At 39.6% G+C, this 19,978-nt stretch overlaps 1 protein-coding gene across 4 annotated transcripts; it reads right to left on the bottom strand.

The window, feature by feature from the left end:
• Positions 1-1,539: 1,539 nt before the first annotated feature.
• ankrd50l (ankyrin repeat domain 50-like) lies at positions 1,540-18,981 on the bottom strand. Of its 4 annotated transcripts, none has more exons than XM_053497120.1 (6): positions 18,924-18,981; positions 17,485-17,749; positions 16,531-17,369; positions 9,878-10,125; positions 5,891-9,496; positions 1,540-5,715 (listed from the first exon to the last, which is right to left on the bottom strand). In XM_053497120.1, exons 3-5 carry the CDS (start codon positions 16,965-16,967, stop codon positions 5,892-5,894), a joined length of 4,290 nt encoding a protein of 1,429 aa, XP_053353095.1. In that variant the 5' UTR covers positions 16,968-17,369; positions 17,485-17,749; positions 18,924-18,981; the 3' UTR covers positions 1,540-5,715; position 5,891. The 4 variants fall into 4 exon arrangements, with proteins under 4 accessions (XP_053353095.1, XP_053353094.1, XP_053353092.1 ...); XM_053497119.1 differs by lacking the exon at positions 18,924-18,981 and adding an exon at positions 18,701-18,832 and having other exon boundaries at positions 16,531-17,209; XM_053497117.1 differs by lacking the exon at positions 18,924-18,981 and adding an exon at positions 18,701-18,832.
• Between the last annotated feature and the right edge of the window lie 997 nt (positions 18,982-19,978).

The following is a 19,978-nucleotide window of genomic DNA, read 5'->3' on the forward strand; positions in this document are numbered from 1 at the left end:
TGCTCAGAAATTAGCAGCTGAGGAAATTCATCTTGTTCGACAATTTGGTAAACAGGGCTCAGGACGTGCAGACCTTACTTTACCAAGTGGTGTCCATGCTACACCTCAGGGTCAGCTTTACTTGGTTGATTGTGGGAATGCCCGCGTTCAGGTAATTGATCAGTATGGCAATGTTTTCCAGCAAGTGACTTCTCCAAGTAATGACCCTGGAAGCTCGTCAAGATGTTGCCACAATTATTTTGATGTCGCTGTCAATTCCAAAGGTCTCATTGCCTTGAGTTGTGCAGCTGAACGAGCCCTCCTCATATTTAATCGACATGGACGCCTCCTCCAAACCTTTGGAGGGGGACCTTATATTTCAGGGGTGCCACGAGATGAGCTGGAAGCACCCAGGGGAGTGACAGTGACACAAAAAGATGAATTTCTTGTTGCAGATATTCGTAAGGGCACATTAACTTCCCTAAGGCTTGAGCCAAAAACTGGCTCAAGGCTGGAGCGAACAGTAGTCACTGGTTTCCAAAGACCATACCTTGTGACAGCATGTCTACACACAGGTCTTATGGCAGTGTCTGAGCGGGGCAGTGAGACAGGTCGAGAACCCTGTGTGAAGGTTCTGGGACCTGACTGGAATATTCTACGCATCCTGGGAGTTTGTTCTAGTATGGGACCTGTCCTCACCAGCCCCTGGGGACTCTGCATTGACAACGATGGAGCAGTACTAGTAGCAGACTGGGCAGAGCAGCATCGTGTGGTGCTATACCCACCTGAAGGGATAGGCAGAATAATGGTTACTGAGGGACTAAGCAGCCCCAGAGGGCTTGCCTTACTTCCCAATGGGTTCTTGGTGGTTTCAGACAGCATGCACCACTGCATTAAGATATACCAGTACAAATAAATAATTACTTCAAACCAAGTAATGTCATTTCTATAGATATTACCACATTGGGAAATCATACACTAAACAGCCATAACATTAAACCCCCCTGTGCATTCCCCTTTGGCCACTTGGGCAGCTCTGGTTTCTGACTATATCAGCATATATGCATTATGGAGCCTCCCTTGATCAGACTTGTTTATCCATAGGTGCTCGGTGGGATTAAGGTCTGGAATGTGGCAATGTGATACGCTGGGTGCTCTGATGCCTTTCTATCATGGCCAGACAGCCTAACCTTTGGTCCCCACAGCCGTAAATGAGCCTTGGGTGCCCATTGTCCTGTCACCAGTTTACTTGTATATAATTAATAATGTTATTAAGTTCTACTTATGGTGGTGTTATTGTTGTGGCTGATTAATGTATGGCAAAGCGGTAGGCTAAGTACTGTTTTACATACCATAATGGCTCCCCACCACATATAAGTAATGCATAAACTTTAATGAATCCCTACAATTGCACACTTCATCATACACTCTACACACAAATCATACAATTCTACACACTTTGACCTTTATTTAGAATCTTAATTCTTTAACAAGAACTTGCAAGATGTCCTTGAATAGGATACTGTTTGTATGGTACAGATACACATATATACACACAACAAGACAAAAACCTCTCCTACTGTACTGTCTTATGGTATGTCTCTTTTATTTACTGAGCTGTATTGTAATTTTCCTCTGGCCAACTTAATGTTTCCAGCCCATCTGTTTCACTGTTACAAGTTGTTTTTATGCACTGCATAAGTGTAAAAAGATTTTTAATGGAGTATCTTGATTGTCTTTTGATTCTTTTGACCTGAAGATCAAATTGTTTCAACTGTATTTTGTTGTGTTAACTTTTCTTTCATTATGCATGCTTGTATAATTTGACAAATGTCAATCTAATCATAAATTGTGTGGTTAATGCAGTGTTAGAATATAATTTGCTATAGTTACTGTATGTATGCTTTATTTAGTCTTAAAAGATGTGCCACCCTTTTTTAATCTGCCCCTCTACAGGTGTCACATTGTGAGAATTCCTCAGTGTAAAAACAGAAGGTAACATCACCTAAAGGGTGTCTTACTCTCCAGGCAACCATCTGGCATAAAAGGAGAGTTGTGTATTGATGTGTTATAATGGGGCATTGCAACATAAGCAATTCTCAATAAAAAACAGACACATTCTTCAATGTTGTGGGGGTGGATGGTGTTTATGTATGAACACATTTAGCATTAGCTTGATAAAAAGGAATTTAAAAACCATGTCAGGTTTCAACAATTGCCGGAATGTAGTTTGTCATGAGTTACTTTAGACACTCTTAGACATAACTGTGGAATCTTGAGATGTCTCTTCAAAATCTCAACTAGGTCTCAAACTACTGTGGAATCCCCCGCCCCCTCCCTGCCAAAAGATGTAGAATATTAGTTTAGAACAACTGCTGAAAGCTTCCCACTGAGAGCAGGAGATGATGACTAACAACACACAGACACACTGTTATTCATATATGAATTTAGCTGTTTCGCTAATGCTTTTAGACTAGGGACAATGTTATTCAGGTTCCTCTTAAAGCGGTGTGGATGTAAGCTTTATTGAAAATAATATATCTTATCATTTGTGGTAACAAATACACAGTGACTAAGAGTGACAAGGAAGTTACATAAATTTGCCTTTGAACTAAAGAATTTGTAATAATTTTTAGGGTTTTAGAATAATATTTGCATAATAGACTTTTATTTTGGTTCTTCAAAATTTACAGTTTAATCTAACCCATATTTCTCTTCCCTCCTGTGTACTGACCTTTAACACAATGTCAGTTCCACTCAGTTAGCTATTCCAAACAAATACTATGTTCAGTGTATTAGAAAGGCTTTCATGCTATTTGAGGTAAGGGTATAAATGTTAGAAAATACAGGTAGATGAATTGTCCCATATAAAACTGTTAGCTTGTGGACAAAGGCAACACAGAAACCAGATTAACCTGTTCTAACATGAATTTGGTTGGGAAAAAAAGCAATGTTGCTGAGTTACATATACCAGGACCATGAACAATACTATGCACCTACAGTGGCAGTGTATTGGCTGTGCTGAGAGTGGGCAAATAATGTGGTTCTATGGTGTCCGGTTTCCACTAATGGAGCTCTTAGATGTGAGCTGACAAATTACTTCATTAATTACTTAATTAACTATCAGCATACCAATACACTATTAAAAGAAATCATCATAATAGTTTAACTCTTTGTAAACCAATTTAAGTTCCTTAATGCTGCAAAATTGATTGTCTCCATTATTATACTTGATCATTCGTTGCATAGACATAATACCTTAGATTTAGAAAAAAAAAGTCCAGACTGCCTCATTGCCTCAACAAAACCGACAACCTAACAAGACAGTACACAGACACTCCTGACTAAACAAATCTTATAAAAAATAAAATAAATAAATTGTGTACACAGCAAATTGATAAGTAAAAAATATTTACTGTTACCACATGGTTGTTAGTAATACTGCATTTATACTGGAGTTCTATAAATATGAAATAAATATAGAGCACCTACATTTTAGAGAAAGTATAGCCAAATGCATCATTTATTTTGCTCCACTAGTGGAAATATATATATATATATATATATATATATATATATCCCATTTGTACATTTTAGTTAAAGGTTACTACATTTACTGTAGTAATGGTTTTAATGTCGCTTGAATTGGAATTGGCAGAATTGGAATTTTATGTGGTGAACAAATATAACCAGAGTGATACAATCACGAAACACTGCTCATCCAAACAAATAAGTGGACCCAAACAATATGCTGTATGACATTAGTTAACATGCAGTTAATGTACATGCAGTTTGTGTACAATTTGCATATATCTGTGGACATTGCTGTATGTGATGTGTGCGTACTGTAGGTGGCATTTGGACTTGTTTGCTCTATTTGCTTTAGAGGATTTTTTGGAAGTAACAAGCTTTGGAGAGGCAATAAAACAGTTCAATAAGTGGTGAGAAGGAGAAAGAGAGAATGTATCACAATGGATATACAAACAAAAAAGTTCGTGGGAGAATGTCTGATATTTTCACACACTGAAAAGAATACCAGGACACGCAAAAAACAAACAAAAAAAAAAAAACTAAGCAAACATTTTTACACAGTTAAAGCTAAAATGTATAGTACAATCTTTTATATACACACACAAAGAATGTTAGCACATAAGACACATAGGAAACTTTACTGACCCCAGTTTTGTACTGATTTATAGTGATGACAAAGGTAACTGACCACATTGTGTTTGAGACCTATATATAGAGAGAAGGAAATTCTTGCTTTTTTTAACAGCAAGATTGTCACAGTGCATTACAAAGTCTGTGATGGAATGTCACTTAAAAGTACATTTTTATGAACAATTTTTAACATTAGTCGTTAACATCATTAAAAATTATAATAACAAAGAATGTATTTACACTGTGTTTATATATTAAAAACAAAGTATATTACATCTACCAAAGTTTAAAATCCCTTCTTTTTTCTGGAACCTCTTTTCCTGGAACCTCTTTCTCATGTAGTGGCACTGCTCCTGCTATGGCACCTGCTATTATCCAGATTGTTGGCAACCTTCCTTTCTTCTTTCTCTTTCCAACTGTAATATCTCCTTAAATCCATAATTTCTTTTAATCCATGTAATACAACCTGCCTTTAACTATTGAAAAGAAATCTGGCTGAGCAGTTCTTTCATTCACTGCTTACACAAAAGGACATCAATCACAATGAATACAATGAAAACAAATATAAATATATTAAAATATAGTATGGAAACACCAAGCTCAAAGTCACAGCCTTAAAATGGCAGAAAAATGGTTATCATCACTGATAACCTGAACATCTCTTTAAAGGAATACAAAATAGGCAGAGGGACAGTTAATAATGGTTATAGTGTTTTTGCTAGTTACTTTGGTTACTAGTGTTAATGCGGGAGTCTTTTTTTGTGAAAAATCATTCCCCTTCCAGAACACATTGCAGATAAATAAATGGCCTCTGGTCATTGTGTAGATTATATTGCAAAAAGAAATAAATGCATTAAAAGGTGCTTTGTTATACAGGGTGTCCCTTTAGTCTAGCATCATATGAGAAAATGTCAACCGAACAAATGCTTATATTTTTCTTTTGTAAAATATATAATTTTTTAGGTTGATTTGCTATGAGCTATGAGTTATTTTAAATCATTCTTCTTGGCTTAAATACATCATAGTCTATAAAAAAATAAATAACAATATGATGCTGGACCTAATGGACACCCTGTACCATGCATTTACCATCAATAGGATATGCATGCTCTCACTTGGGCCACTTGAAAGCAACCATACAGTATATAGCCCTGGCATATGTGTGCAAATAAAAAAATATATTAGGCTTGTCTTCCTTTTTGCAATGATCTTTGATCACCTCATAGCATTTTCCTGCATGCAACCAAATTCCCCAGTCGTGTTTCTTTGTAAGAATATTTTCTGTGATTGTGCGGGTATTTGAGTGAAGAGGAGCTGTTGGTTGTCCATGGTGACTAGCCATCACATATTCAGGAAGATACACTGCATAGGGCCTTTGAAGTCCATCAATTCTTTGCTTCTGCTTTGCTGCTCCTTTAGCCCACCTCACAATATTTTTTAGGAAGTAAAAGGATATTGTGTGGATGGTCTGCTGGCCTCATCTCATAGAGAGTTATCCACTTCCCTGAGTGACTTACATACTGATATTCTTCATAGCACCCTGTCCTCCTTGAGCTCCTAATTATAACAGGTTGCCTACAATAGACAAAGTTGTCATTAGCATTCCAAACATTCTCTCCTGGAAGACTGTAAAGAACAAAGTGTCTCTTACTCCTCACTTTGTAATTACTCTAAATCTGTTAATTTTTTAGGTTCAGTTTTTAAAAGAAACTTTTTAAGATACTCATAAAAATGGAACATATGCCCTTACCTTAGAGTGGCGTTTCCCTCTTGTAAAGTGCTGCACTGGTTGGCCCCTCGAACTGCAATTTAATGGCCTGTTTGAGATTAAGCTGAGGGTCTGTGGTTGTTATGAACATAGATTCCTCTAGTAAGGCACCATGTGGAGAGATAGCTGAAAGGTCAAAAGTTGGGGAAATTGTTGTTTTTTTAAGTCCATCCCAGCTCTCTTTTTGCACATTGGAATGAAAATTAAGTGGGGTATAGCCTAATCGTGGACTGTCTTTATTTGTTGCCTGTCTAATACCACTCTCTTGGTTTGGTGTCAACCCTAGAGACATTATTACTGAGTTCCATTTGCAACTTCCAAATTTTAGGGAGGTGTTTTCTAGCTCCTTCTCAATTAAATGAGGTGTTTGGGGCTTCAGGATATAGTCAGAAGTATGTGACAATCCAAGGCATTTAAGAGGGACATGTAAATCTTGTGGTCCAAAAGATGTGCACTGTGCATGGGTAGTATTATCTTTGGAAACAGTTTTTTGCATGTTCCTTGCAGTGGTTCTCTGTAGGCTAGAGGGGTTTGAGACATGCAGAGGCAAGGTAGAGGGCCGACTACGGCAGCGTGGTAGTGAGTGCTGTTGAATCTGCTGCGTAAAGCTTAAGGTGTCTGCAGGCACAGTCTGCACCGTGGCCAGAGAGTGACACGTGGATGAAGATGTCTGAGAACCAGGAACTGAAGGGAATCTCTCAGCTGTAGAAGCAGGTGAGCAAGAGGCTGACAAAGAGTTTGATGAGGTCGAGGAAGTGGCTGGGTCACCATTTCTTGACCCCTCAACAGAGCAGATGGAAACCTGAGTTTTCAGTATGGTGGAACAGGAGGAGCCTGGAGTTTCACAGAGTGAAGGTGGGAATCCGAGAAATGGGTTTGCACCATAACTCTCTAGTAGGCGGACAATGCTAAAATGACCTCTCTTTCCTGCAACTTTTACTGGGCTGCGGCCATAGTGATCCACTAGATCTGGTTTAGCACCATTTTCCAAAAGTATGGCCACAATTTCAGTGTGTCCTTCCTGAGCAGCAATACTGAGTGCTGTGGCACCTTGCTTTTTGCAAGCCAAATCAACATTTATGCCCCTAGCTCTGAGGAGCAATCTGCCAGTATCCTTGTTCCCCCTCCATGCCACAGAGTGTAGTGGTGGTCGACCTTCTGAGTCCAGAGCATTAGGGTCTGCCCCATGTCTGAGCAACAGCTCAACCCCATCTAAGTCACCTTGCCAAGCTGCTACATGAAGTGCTGTACGACCCTCTGCATCTCTTGATTCTAGTGGAACACCCCCTTTCTCTATAAGTAAAGTTGCTATATCCAAACACCCTTCCAGAATTAGTAAGTACAGAAGAGGTCTTCCTTCTGCATCTCGAACATCAGTGTCAGCTCCCCGTCTCAAGAGTAGTTCTACCACCTCCCCATGCCCTTGAAGGGCAGCTGCACTGAGTGCAGAGTGTCCATTATACCCTCGATGATCAATAGGTGATTTGCGGTCAAGCAGATGTCTTACTGTACTGCAGTGACCTTCCTGTGCTGCCAGAATGAGTGGGGTTCGACCCTCCACATCCAGTTCGCCAACTCTAGCCATACTACCTTTCTCTGTGAGTACAGTGCAAGTACTCTTGTGGCCCTCACAAGCAGCTGTATGCAGTGGTGTCCAGCCTAAATCATCTTTATGATTTTCATCCAGGCCTCGATCCAGCAGGGCTCGCACAACTTCTACACTGCCCTTAGAGGCGGCTAAGGAGAGTGCTGTGCGACCCTCGCCATCAATACCATCTACTGCTGCCCCCCAAAATAGCAAGCGGTTTACTGTGCTGGCATGGCCCATGCTTGCAGCTGCAAGGAGAGGTGTGATGGCTGAGGGGTAGGCTCCAGCACTCTCATCCACATCAGCACCAGCCTCTAGGAGGAGCTCTACCACTTCCTCATGTCCCTCATAGGAGGCAAGGAGTAAAGGTGTCATCCCATCTTTGTCCTTATGCTCTGGATTAGCACCCCTTTCCAACAAGAGACTCACAACCTCTCCATGTCCTCTTCCCCCTGCTGCTGATGGCACACACAGCGCAGCCACTGAGAGCGCAGTACGTCCGTCCCCATCTGCCAAGTCCACTTCTGCACCAGCATCCAGCAATATCTCTACTGCCTCCTTATGCCCCATGTAGGCAGCAGCAATAAGTGGAGTACGGCCTTCATGATCCATGCTATCAACTTTAGCACTATGGCCAAGGAGAGTAAGCAAGATCTCCTCATGACCCCCCCAAGCAGCAGCTCGTAAAGCAGTACGCCCATCTGGATCACAACCGTCTACCTCTGCTCCTGCCTCAAGAAGCATCTTCACTGCTTCCTTATGACCGCCCCATGAGGCTGATCTCAGAGCAGTCCATCCTTCACTGTCTGCATGCTCCAGCAATGTTCGACCAGTATCAGACTGTTGATCATGAATCCAGTCTAGGATAACCTGAAGTACTCCCACGTGGCCCTGTCTGGCTGCAAGTGTTAGTGGTGTCTGGCGCTGGTTGTCACTTAGAGCAGGGTCTGCTCCACGACACAGTAGTAGTGCAGTTATATCTACAAGCCCTGAGTGGGCTGCAGTAGAAAGCAGCGTTCGTCCATTTGATGGGTCTGTCCTGTTTACATTAACCCCACTATCCAAAAGTGCTCGTACAGAGTCCTCTCTTTGCAGCGCCTTTCTCACTATTGCTCTCCCCTTACCCACACAGTGTACACCCACACTTGGACCATTGTCTGGGGAACAGGTGAGGGGGTAAACACCACTTTTCATCAAAAGCTGTAACACGTCGAGTTGAACCAGCACAGGTGTTTTCCCGGAAAGAATATGTTGAGGTACAGGAGCAGAAGAGCCCCTGCCACCACTGCTAAGCATGGGAACTCCAGTCCAAAGCATCCATAGTGCAAGCAGTGCAGGATCCCCTGAATGTATTCCACTGCTTAAGAGGTGATGGCCCATTTGGCATATCTCTTTTGTATTAAGGTTTTTAGATTTCAATGACAGGGCCATGGCAAGTGAAAGGTGTCCATCTTTTGTACTGCACAAAAACTTCTGTGTGCAGTACTTTACATCAGTTAACCACTCTGCAAAGCTACTATGGAACAAGAGCTTACTCCCATTTGGCCCATCAACAATCAGTGCTGTTAAAGCACGCATTTGTGACAGAAAATCCTCATGTATCAGGCAAGCATCCCTAGTTTGTGCAGCAGTAAAGAGTTCGTCAAGATTTAGAGGTCGTTGGGATGCCAAAATAATGTTGAGCAAGGACCTAACATGGACAAAGAGTCTTCGGGGAAAAAGCCGCTGACAGAGCCACAAATATAGGCCATTTAGTGTACCTGGTATGTCCCGGATTTCTCTGAGCCCTACCAAACCACTTGCTACACCATCCAGCACTCGCTCAAGGAACAGAAAGCATCCACCACTCTTGATATGCAGCAAGTTAAGCATGTCGGCTGTCTCTGGTGTGAGCAGCCGCCGCAGTGTCCCTTCTTGATCTAGCCTTCGAAGAATATAATGTTGAACATCTTGCACAGCTGCAGGTTTCCGCAAGTCATCTAGACACAGCTTTCGAAACCCTGCATGACAAAGATGAGATATATTTGATTTTATGGAAGAATAACAAAGGGGAGATGTGAAAGTAGTGCAAAATTACTGAATATACACTTAATTGTTTTTATAAAACTGGAAAAACACTAATCACAATTTCTCAATAAACTGCATGGCCTGGCATGACTCGCCAATAAAGACAAGTCTAGGAAATATCTTGTACCAATCAATTGTGTTCAACCAATCAATGTTGTGCCCTGTTTATTTAGACCCATCCATATGTCCAAGCTTATAATATCTAGATAAGATGGGTTACAAAATTTAGTATTGTACGGAGTATAAACATGGCATGCCTTACTGTCTGAAGAAAAAGTGCTTTGATACTGCCAAGTGTGTACAGGTGTGCATACCTGAAAACATCTTGCACACAACCTTATTTTGTCTACGGGCAGAACAGACAAGGAGAATCCAGGGTGGGAAGTACTGGTGGTGCCTAAGGAGGAGCTCTGCTATTGATGTACTTTGTGCACCTATAGTCCCTACTGTTAGACCATCACTAACTCCAACAGTCCCACCACAGCCAGAATCCAAAGAATCTACCACTAGGTAAACAGGCTGAGATGGAGAGGGTAAAGAGAGCAAAGTCTCCAAAACTGCCCTGAAAGAAACAAGAGTAAGAAAGGATTATTGAAATATTAATGCAGCATTTAAATACATCATTTTAGAATCTTTACATTACTTGGTTGCAATAGCATTTAATAATATCTTTGAATTAACTGTTTCCATATATTTACAGCTACTGCTCACATTTATTGCATTTCTATAACATTTATTCTGAGGCACAAACCAATCCCTCATATCAGTCCTGAATTGTTTACTGCATCTTTAGTAATTGCTCATAATACATTTATTGTTAAGAAAAAACGTGTATTTTGTGTATAAACGTGTGAGAGTGGAGAACAAAGAGTGAGAAGTAATTAAGGGTCCAATGTTGCATTATTTGCAATTTGGAAAATTAAAAATAATTACCACTTGCAAGGAAAAGTGCAAACTATTAACCCTGGATAAACAATCTTGACTAACAATGATGTGACTTCTCATCAGCGCTGTGGCAAAAGCGAACCACATGTCAGTACATAATTGCAATCTAATAAAAGCCATGTTTGTATGTATTAATTATGCTACAGCATGTACGTGTTAAGGATATGGTTGAATCACACAGCCTAGCTGCAGAAGAAACACTAGCCTCTCAACCTCAGACACTTTCACAGTCCATAAAAATTATCTTTTTAAGATCCAAGCACTACAACCTTTTGCGATCAGAAGTCAGAAATACCAAATTCCCACAAGCAATTATAGAACCCAGCATAGGAAATGGAGGCATCAGGGGAATACAGAAAAGAGGACAAAAACAAAGCGGGTAATGATACCGAGGGGGAGGATTGGATTCAAAGTTTACATTATTTACAGGTTTAGACCCAAAGTGTTATCAAAGTTTATAGGGAAAGGAACAAATATATACATGCAAATTTATACATACATATATACACACACACATACCACAACAAGAATGAATCTCAGGGCTGGAACAGAAACACAAGAATCTGTAATGGGAAAACAGCCTTCCTTTTACTTTAACACCATTTCTCAGTGAATATCCGCCTCTTTCTTTCACACTCCCCGCACTTGTCTCATCCTCCTCTTTTCTGGCCTGAGGTGTGGCTCATGTGGCATAGTGAGTCAGTGCTATGGAAGCTCAGAGATTTCCTGTGTCTTCATGCATGCTTGAGGATTGTAAGATGTTGGCACAACACCCTTGAGCATGCTGTAGACAGCAGACACTTTGATCAAAGTTCAATATTTTCATACTTCCCGGCCCTGTTAATTATACAACTAATTCAGGCATACTTAAATTACTGTATTTAATTTAAAGATGTCAGCCTTAAACTTGATTAATTCATAATCTATTAGAAATTACTTGGCAAAATTAACAACTGTGCTTCTGAATCATAATAATTACAATTCAGTGCAATCCTTGCAATCATGTGGGTTCACTCCAGGCAGTCCTTCCTATTCATCTTCACAAGCTGGTGGTGAGGAACAAGCTAGGCTCGGATGGGCTTGTCTTCTAATAACAATTTATACTGTAGGGAATTTCTAGAAAAGTAGAAAAGTTATGTGCAGATCTGACAGAATACTAAAGTTTTTATTTGCTCTAAACTGCTTTCAGGTGGACATTATGCACCATATTGTCAAGTTGGGGTTTTAAAAACAAATAAAAAAAATGCTCTGATTCACTACTGTGTGCAGGTTTATTATAAGAGTATACATGGCTCAAGTCACTGAAAAACAGATGACCCTTGACACATGTAAAGATCAGGTACACATTCACACAATAATCACTCCAACTGGTAATCTCAATAAGCCTACAATGCATGGATTTGGACTGTGAGAGGAAACCAACAAACTACTAAGCCACCACCTAAAGAGCGCTTTAAGTAGGATCTTAAAAATGGAAATATACTTTCAAACACACTTTGTCTGGACATCTTAAACTTATAGTATGTAACCTAATTTAGCATCAAGTACAACTACACTTACTGAGCACTTTATGAGGAAAACTCCACTAATCCTTTAAAGCTTCAATTCTTCATGGAATGGATTCTGCAATATTTGAAGAACATTCCTATGGGATTCTTGGTTATGTTGATATCACAATTCCTGTTTTCACATGCACTTTCATGCTGTGAATCTTCTGTTCTATCACATCCCATAGGTGTTACACTATACTGGATTCAGTTCTGGTGAATGGGAAGGCCACTAAATAACACTGAACTCATTGTTATGTTCATGTAGTCATTAATTGATGTACATGGTCAATAACAGGCTGTGGCATTCAAGCGATAATCAACTGGTATTACCAGACCCCCAAACCATTATACCAGCTCCACCATCCTGGACTGTTGACACAAGGCAGGTTGAGTCCATGGATTTATGCAGCTGCTGCTAAATTCCTACCACCTTTCTGTCAGCTCCAACCAACATTTTTTCTTTATTGCACAACTCATAATCAGGGCCAGGGGTAGCTCAGTGGTTAAGGCATTGCACTACGGTTCGGAAGATCCCAGGTTCAAACCCCACAACCACCAAGTTGCCACTGTTGTGCCCTTTAGCAAGGCCCTTAACCCTCAACTGCTCAGATGTATAATGAGATAAAAATGTAAGTCGCTCTGGATAAGAAATTAACAAATTATTTGCCACAACATTTATTTTAAAAGGTATCTTGCCTTCCAAAATATAATTTAGATTAATTTGGTAATGAATTTATTTAACAGCTAATTAAAATGCAGATAAAATAGTTTATACAACAATTAGTCTGATTCAACAAGGCATTCCACGAGCGGTGATGATAGACCATAACACCACTGGGATGTTTCATTACATGTATCACTCAACATCACAGGTGTTTTAATAACCAATAATTACAAGTTGGTCAGTACTGAGGAGAGCAGCTTCCTGCCAAAACCCATACTCAAAACCATCCCAGAAGCACTTTCAGCAAGAAAACAGATCTGATAATGTTACGTTATCTGAAGGAAAAAAATACACTTAGTCTCCCTTAAAATCTCCGTCAAGTCATTCCAAATTCCCTGTGGATCATCCATGTTTTTTTTATTTATGGCTACAAAGCTAACAAGAAGGCTGAATCCCAAATTGATCTTGAAGCCCTGATCAAGGGCACTACTTGGTGTGTGGGAGATATTGTACACCCTAGAGCACTAGTTTTCTATTTAATGCTATTTGGGGTTAAACACCAGAAACCAGAAGTTAACTGAGCTAACATTCTAAAATGGAATAAATCGAAATTTAAAAATAGATTTATGAGATTTGAATGACTGTCCACCACTTACATACAGTAGTACTGGTAAGATTTTAAAACTACTTCCACCAGTGTTAATTACTCTGTCAGTCACCAGTTCTGACAGCCATAAAAGAATATGTGTTAGTAGAGCAGTAACTGGTTAAATAACTATGAAATCATAATCTGTAGTAAATAAATGGTGTTGAACAAATGAAACCTAATATCAGGCCTCTGTAGCCAACAGCCAGAAAAGTGAGGCCCTGATCACACCACTGCACAAACAGAAAAGCTAGTGCAATCAAAGAGCAGTGGGTATCCTTTCGCTGACAACAAACTACCTATCGAGGGATCTAACCACCTAACCACCATCCTTCTACAGTGATGGTGACATTGTGTGAAACTTCCTGCCATATCAGATATATCACATATAACACAATATTCTTTTTTTTTTAATCCAATGATTCTAAAGAGTCCACCTCAAATATTAAGCACTTTGATTACAGGATGCAGGTCAGAGGACTACTGTATGCTAGCTGCATAGGAGAACTCAATTACTGTAGCCTTTTTGACCCGAAGGTTTAACAGCTTTCTAGCTGCTTATGTAGTCTTAGTCATTTGCAGGAAATCTTGACCCAAAATGAAAATAAGAGATTTTTTCAACACTACTCCTAGTCCATCAGTGTGACAGGTTTAGGTTCAAGGAAATAGTTATCACAGAAGGTAAACAGAAATCACTCTGTTTCCAAAAAGCAAATTTAGATTTTATCCCAATGTACTGTACACACAAGGAATAAACCAGTTGAAATTAAGCTAGCTAAGCTAGACTTTTATTTATAGTGTGAACATATTATATTTTTTACCCATTTGTATTCAGTGTTATTAATGGCACACATATTGTTACCCATCATTATTTTAGTGAAAAATAGTAGAACTGAGGGTGGCATGATGGCTTAGTGGTTAGCACTGTTGCCGTGCACCTTTAGGGGCTGGGTTCGATTCCTACCCCTGGTCTATGTGCATGGAGCTCGCATCTTCTACCCGTGCTTGGTGGGTTTCCTCCAGGTACTCTGGTTTCCCTACCACAGTCCAAAGACATGTAGATTGGGCTAATTGCCATTCTCAAATTGCCCATAGTGTGTGAATGAGCATGTGATAGAGGGTATTTGTGTGTCCTGCTATGGATTAGCCCCATCCCGGTTGTACAACACCTTGTCCGTAAATCTCATGTTATAGCCTTCAGGCCCCCTGTGATAGTGAGTGAGTGAGTGATAATAGAACTACATCATATTTCATGAATTCACAAGAATTTTGATTTAATTGATTATTATTTTTTTTATTACTATTATTATTATTATTATCCTTATTATCATCACTCTCCACATGTTAATATTGTGTAAAGATTGACGTTATTGAGAGTTAAGAGTTATGTTTCTTGTTTACAATTTAAAACCCTGAAGTATGGCACAATTATGAACGCCATTAAATTACTTGACTGACTAAAGCCTTTATATAGATTTATTTTGCCTATAAAAAAAACTGTAAGTGCATAGCATATTTAATATTGTAAAGTAACTAATTTTCTACACTTAAACATGCACAAAACAAATATGAGGTTAATAAAACTAATTTTGTTTAAATAAATGATAGCATCTAATATATTAGTTCATTAGTTCAGTTAATAATACCAGATTGTGTCTAATGGGTGTAAATCTGTGAATAATGTAAATGTTAATGTCAATACTCTACAAGATCACACCCTATCTGACATAGTTAAATGTGAGTTGAGCCAATTTTTGAAGATTCAAATCTGTTTTTGTTAAAAGTAGACTTGACATCTATCAGTTAAGTTTCACAACATAACTTGCACTGGCCACTTGGCACTCTCATCTCTGTTTCTGGTATGGAACATATATATATATATATATATATATATATATATATATATAGCAATAGTAACTAGACCCCCCAGGAAGCCCAGTTTACACACCTTAAGTTTGCACACCTCCGCTGAACTATTCTCTTTCTACATTTTAAAAACATGCAGCCTTTTGTTTGTGTGGTACAAAAAATATCTCAGTAGCTTGCAAATGGTTGTGTGAGGGGTGTGTAGAAAGTGAGAACCTCAGCTCTGACATCAGCAAACAGAGAAATCTAATTGTAGCAACGTGCAAAAGCTCGCTAAATACCAAGGAAGAAACAGAGAAAAAAAATTGGACAAAAGTGACAGACGCATGGTGGTGGCGACCTCACCAACTAGACCCAACTTGACACAGTAGGGACACATTTTTTCAGGCTTATATTCCCCGCCCCCTAAAAGGGTTGTAAAAAGCAACTGCCATTCATGCCTTCTAAAGCCTATTGTGACTGCTGTGAATAGACAGCATTATTACGTTACATGGAATAAACAAATAAATATAAGTGCCAGAAAAGCAGAACAATTGCCTCTTTCCTGTCTTCGACATAAAGAATGCATTCAAAGGGGTATCACATAATGGCTTGGTGCCAGAGACAAGACAAGGAAAAAAAGGAGTACAGGCAGGATTAAGCCCAGATGCACTGACAGACTGCTACAGGATAGGACAGTGCTTCATTACACTTCAGAGCAAAAAAAAAGCTGTTAAAATGCAAATACGAATCCAGATTTAATGTCTTTGTGAAATGTGAAAATGAAAGGAACCTGACACTTCGACCTGGCAGGTTTAATTTGAGCTTTAGTTAAAAATCAAGTTAAGTTCACATGCTTTTTAAGCAAAAAATAATAATTTAATTAAGGTCTCAATGAAAAAAAGACTGAAGTAGCCACTGTGTGGAAGGAACTGTTTGGTTAAAATGACATAATATTAAAGGGGATCTTCAAAGTGTGATTTTATTAGCATGGCTAAAAGGCACTGAGTGTTAGATGGAGCAAGAAAAATGTAAGAGCAACACAAAAAAAGATTACAGCTGACAGAAAATAGTAAAACATATTCGAAAAGCAGACATGGACAGCATGAAAAGCAGAGTATCAAAGGGAAAAATCTAAACTTCAAGGTAAAAAAATGTTGATATAAAAAAAGGGAATGACTCCATGAATGCTTTGTGTAGTTGTATAAATGCACAAACCTAAAAATGCTAATTTTTCCATTGACACAGCATTTCTATTTTTACATCTGTATCAGAAGCACTACAAAAGTGATACAGAACACTATAAAAAATACTCACTTTTTAAAGGTGTCATCTGGGTCACGTTGACAATGAAGAGGTTCTAGGCTGGTAGCAACAGCATGGTTGGCCAACAGGTTAGAATAATCCGGTGGCAATAGAGGACTCATACGCAGCTGCTCAACCAGGCCCAGCACAAACCTCCAAACCTCTAGGCTGTCTGCATATTCCCGTTGACAATAGTGCCAAGCCAGACACCGTGATGCCAGCCCGAATTCTTTCCCTGCTTCTGACTGGGGCCAGACCAGCTCTGTGCAGAAGGCCGTTTTACCTGTACCAGGCCCCCCTATCACAAGGACTCCAGACAGGGGATGGGATATGTCCTGCCCCCCTTTGACCTGATTTCTTGCCTCCAGGTATCTCTTCACCTTCTCCAGGGCCCATTCCCGACAGTGGAACCGTCGGCCCTGGAGCAAGCTTGGCCTGCAACCCCTCATCTGGTCCAGAAAACAGGTGTCAGACTTGTGGATTGACCTTTCTCCATACTACAACACAATGGATAGTCCAAAGGTACAAAAATCTCAGTTCATCTTTTTGTCATTTGTATACCGATAGTCACTTAGTGCCATATAGTGAAATTTCTTTCAGGAATAAAGCTTTGAAGATGTGTTCTCAGATGGTGTCTTGCTGCAGGTGGTTATGAATTCTGCTTTGGTTAAGATTCAGTTTGTCAAGGTTACTGTTGATAAAAATAGACAAACAAAAATAAAAATAAATCTTGATGTCCTTGCATAGTAACCTGCTTCCTTTATATTAGACTACCACAGTTGTCTCTATTTCTCCAATGAATGAAAACAGTTTCACTTTCTACAGGAAAAGGAGGAATGTCTCATTGCAAGCTGTAACACATACACATGGCATGAAAGGATTACTTTAATAAAGTCAGCTGGAATGAGCTGTCTTACACAGAAATGATCTGAGAGAACAAAAGAGAATAAGATATGAAGCTCTTACTTGATCTCGGATACAGATTTATGCATCCACTTCCCCCATGCTTTCTCAATGTTCTCTTTTCTAAGGCAGTTTTCAAATTCTCATTGTATGTGTTTCCACCAGGGCAGTAGGTCTCCTTCTGTCCTTCTTCCAGGTCTCTGGGGTTGAATGCTAAATGCTGACAAGATTGGACTCTTCGACTCTTCTCCTGCTTTCATACACTCTCTCTGCCTCACAGCTGCTCACCGGTTTTTCTTGTTCTCCTTTATCTCCTCCCCTCCAGTTCCTGGCATGTCAGTACATGAAGAAGCATGAGAAAGAAACAGAGAGAGAGAGAGAGAGAGAGAGTGTGTGTGTGTGTGTGTGTGTGAGAGAGAGAGAGAGAGAGAACTTGTTTTGGGGTCAAAGTTTCTTCTGATAGTCATGGCAAAGCTTCCATGTTTTCTTTTTTCTCCCGATTGCATCAGAAGAGGAAGTGAGGAAAGCCTGTAGATCTTTGCTATAAATATAACTCACATGCTTACAATAAAACAAAAAGGTGTTTCCACTTAACAGCTGAAAACCCTAGTAGATTCCTTAATCCTGCTATTAAAAGCATGCTCTCACACTGAATAAAAGACTACACTAGACATTTCAAATCAGAAATGAAAAGAGTTACAGTACTAAAAAACTAATGTACATTTGTTCACAGGAAACAACAGCTGTAGATACACAGCAAATGCCAGAAAAAAATGTAAATACACACTTCCTGGATCCAGACCCACCCATCCGCAATACCTGCACGTGTGTTGTAGCCACGCCCATCAACCCGACACAATTATTATTATTATATTATTATTATTATTATTATTATAACAATCTGTAAATAAATTACATATATTTTCACGTCATTATATTTCCAAATAAAACTCAACATAAGGAAATAAATAGAATAATTAAACATATGGGTGATGAATATTTAAATGAATTGAGCAAATAGGTTTAGTAATATGCGAACACTCTCTACTCTCCACTTTTAAGTTAGACCAAGGACACGTGAAAGCGTTGATCCTCTAATTCTCGGTTGTATAGTCCTCGCTGATCCGTATCCCGAGCTACCACCCTCCTACACAATAAACACGCACGCACAAATCGGGGAACTTGATCTGATCGCCATGCGATTAACTCGGCTGCTTAAAACCATTCATAAAAAAAAAAAAAAACAGTAAAGCGCTCGATCATAAACGAAACACCGTACCGTCATCACAACGCGCCGCTTCGATCGGCTTTCGACCTCGTCCTGCTTTTCGGTGCATTTCTCGCTCCTCTCGTTACAGTCGGCGTACATGAGAGCGCGTGCTCCCTAACTCCACCGCATGCTTCCGTCAACTCGAGGAATTCTGCTGTCGTTTATTTTCCGCATCAGCCCAGCACTCTACAGAGCTTTATTATTATTATTATTATTATTATTATATATTTACCCGCCAAAGTTTCCCACGCGTTCAATACACAACCGACACCAGTGCTGCCGCGTTCTGTCACAGAATCACAGCACAAGAGCTCGCAACTATGCAGGGTCCGAGATCAAAGCCATACTTAGTAGGCACCCATTCAACTATCTGGACTGCAAGATATCCAATGACTAAACCACCAAGAACAAATACACCGATCAAACATAACATTATGACTATTGATTAGGTCCCTCCTTTGCCACAATAACAATGATATACTGTTTTCTGTTCTGAACACTGGTACTGTACTGTACTGGTACTGTAGATCCCGACCACTGCAGTCTGGGAACATCTAACAAGAACTGCAGTTTTCTACTGGCCCAGTCCTCTAGACATCACAGTTTTGCCCTCGTCAATATCACTCAAATCCTTATGCTTGCCAATTTTTCTACTTCCAACACATCACTGGAAACAACTTCAGGGAAAAAAGTTTCACTTGCTGCCTAATATACAGTATGCCACCCACCTCCAGCTTCCATTGTAACCAGATATTAATAATGTGCCTACTGTGAAAAAGGCCAAATTGTAATGGCAAGACAAGTTGGTCAAAGCAACTCCAAAACTGCAAGTCTTATGTGATGTTCCCAGGCTGCAGTGGTCAGGACATATCGAAAGTGATTAAAAGACAGAAAACCCGCAAAGCTGTGTTCATGCAGATGGAGTGTAAAGGCTGGCCCGTGTTGTCTGATCCAATAGAAGAGCTACTATGGTTTAAATTGAGGAAATGGTTAATGCTGGTTTCAATCAGCCAAAACACAGGTACTGGTGCTGATTTCATTTTATTTTTTAATGTTATACACAGGCTATAATACAGAAAATATGTGTGCCTAAGAAGCTACTTCATCAAAATTTCTTAAAAAAAGAAAGAAAAAAATACACCCACTAAATTATTGTACTTTGGGGTTTAGCATTTGCTTGAATCAGAGAAATGAAAATGGTTGCACAAAGTTCTTCCTAATGTTGCAGACACATCATCAACAAATAGCTATAGCATTATAGAAAATTCCCCAGTGTTAAATTAGCAC

Source organism: Clarias gariepinus, chromosome 5, assembly GCF_024256425.1.
Source record: "Clarias gariepinus isolate MV-2021 ecotype Netherlands chromosome 5, CGAR_prim_01v2, whole genome shotgun sequence".
Lineage (NCBI taxonomy): Eukaryota > Metazoa > Chordata > Actinopteri > Siluriformes > Clariidae > Clarias > Clarias gariepinus.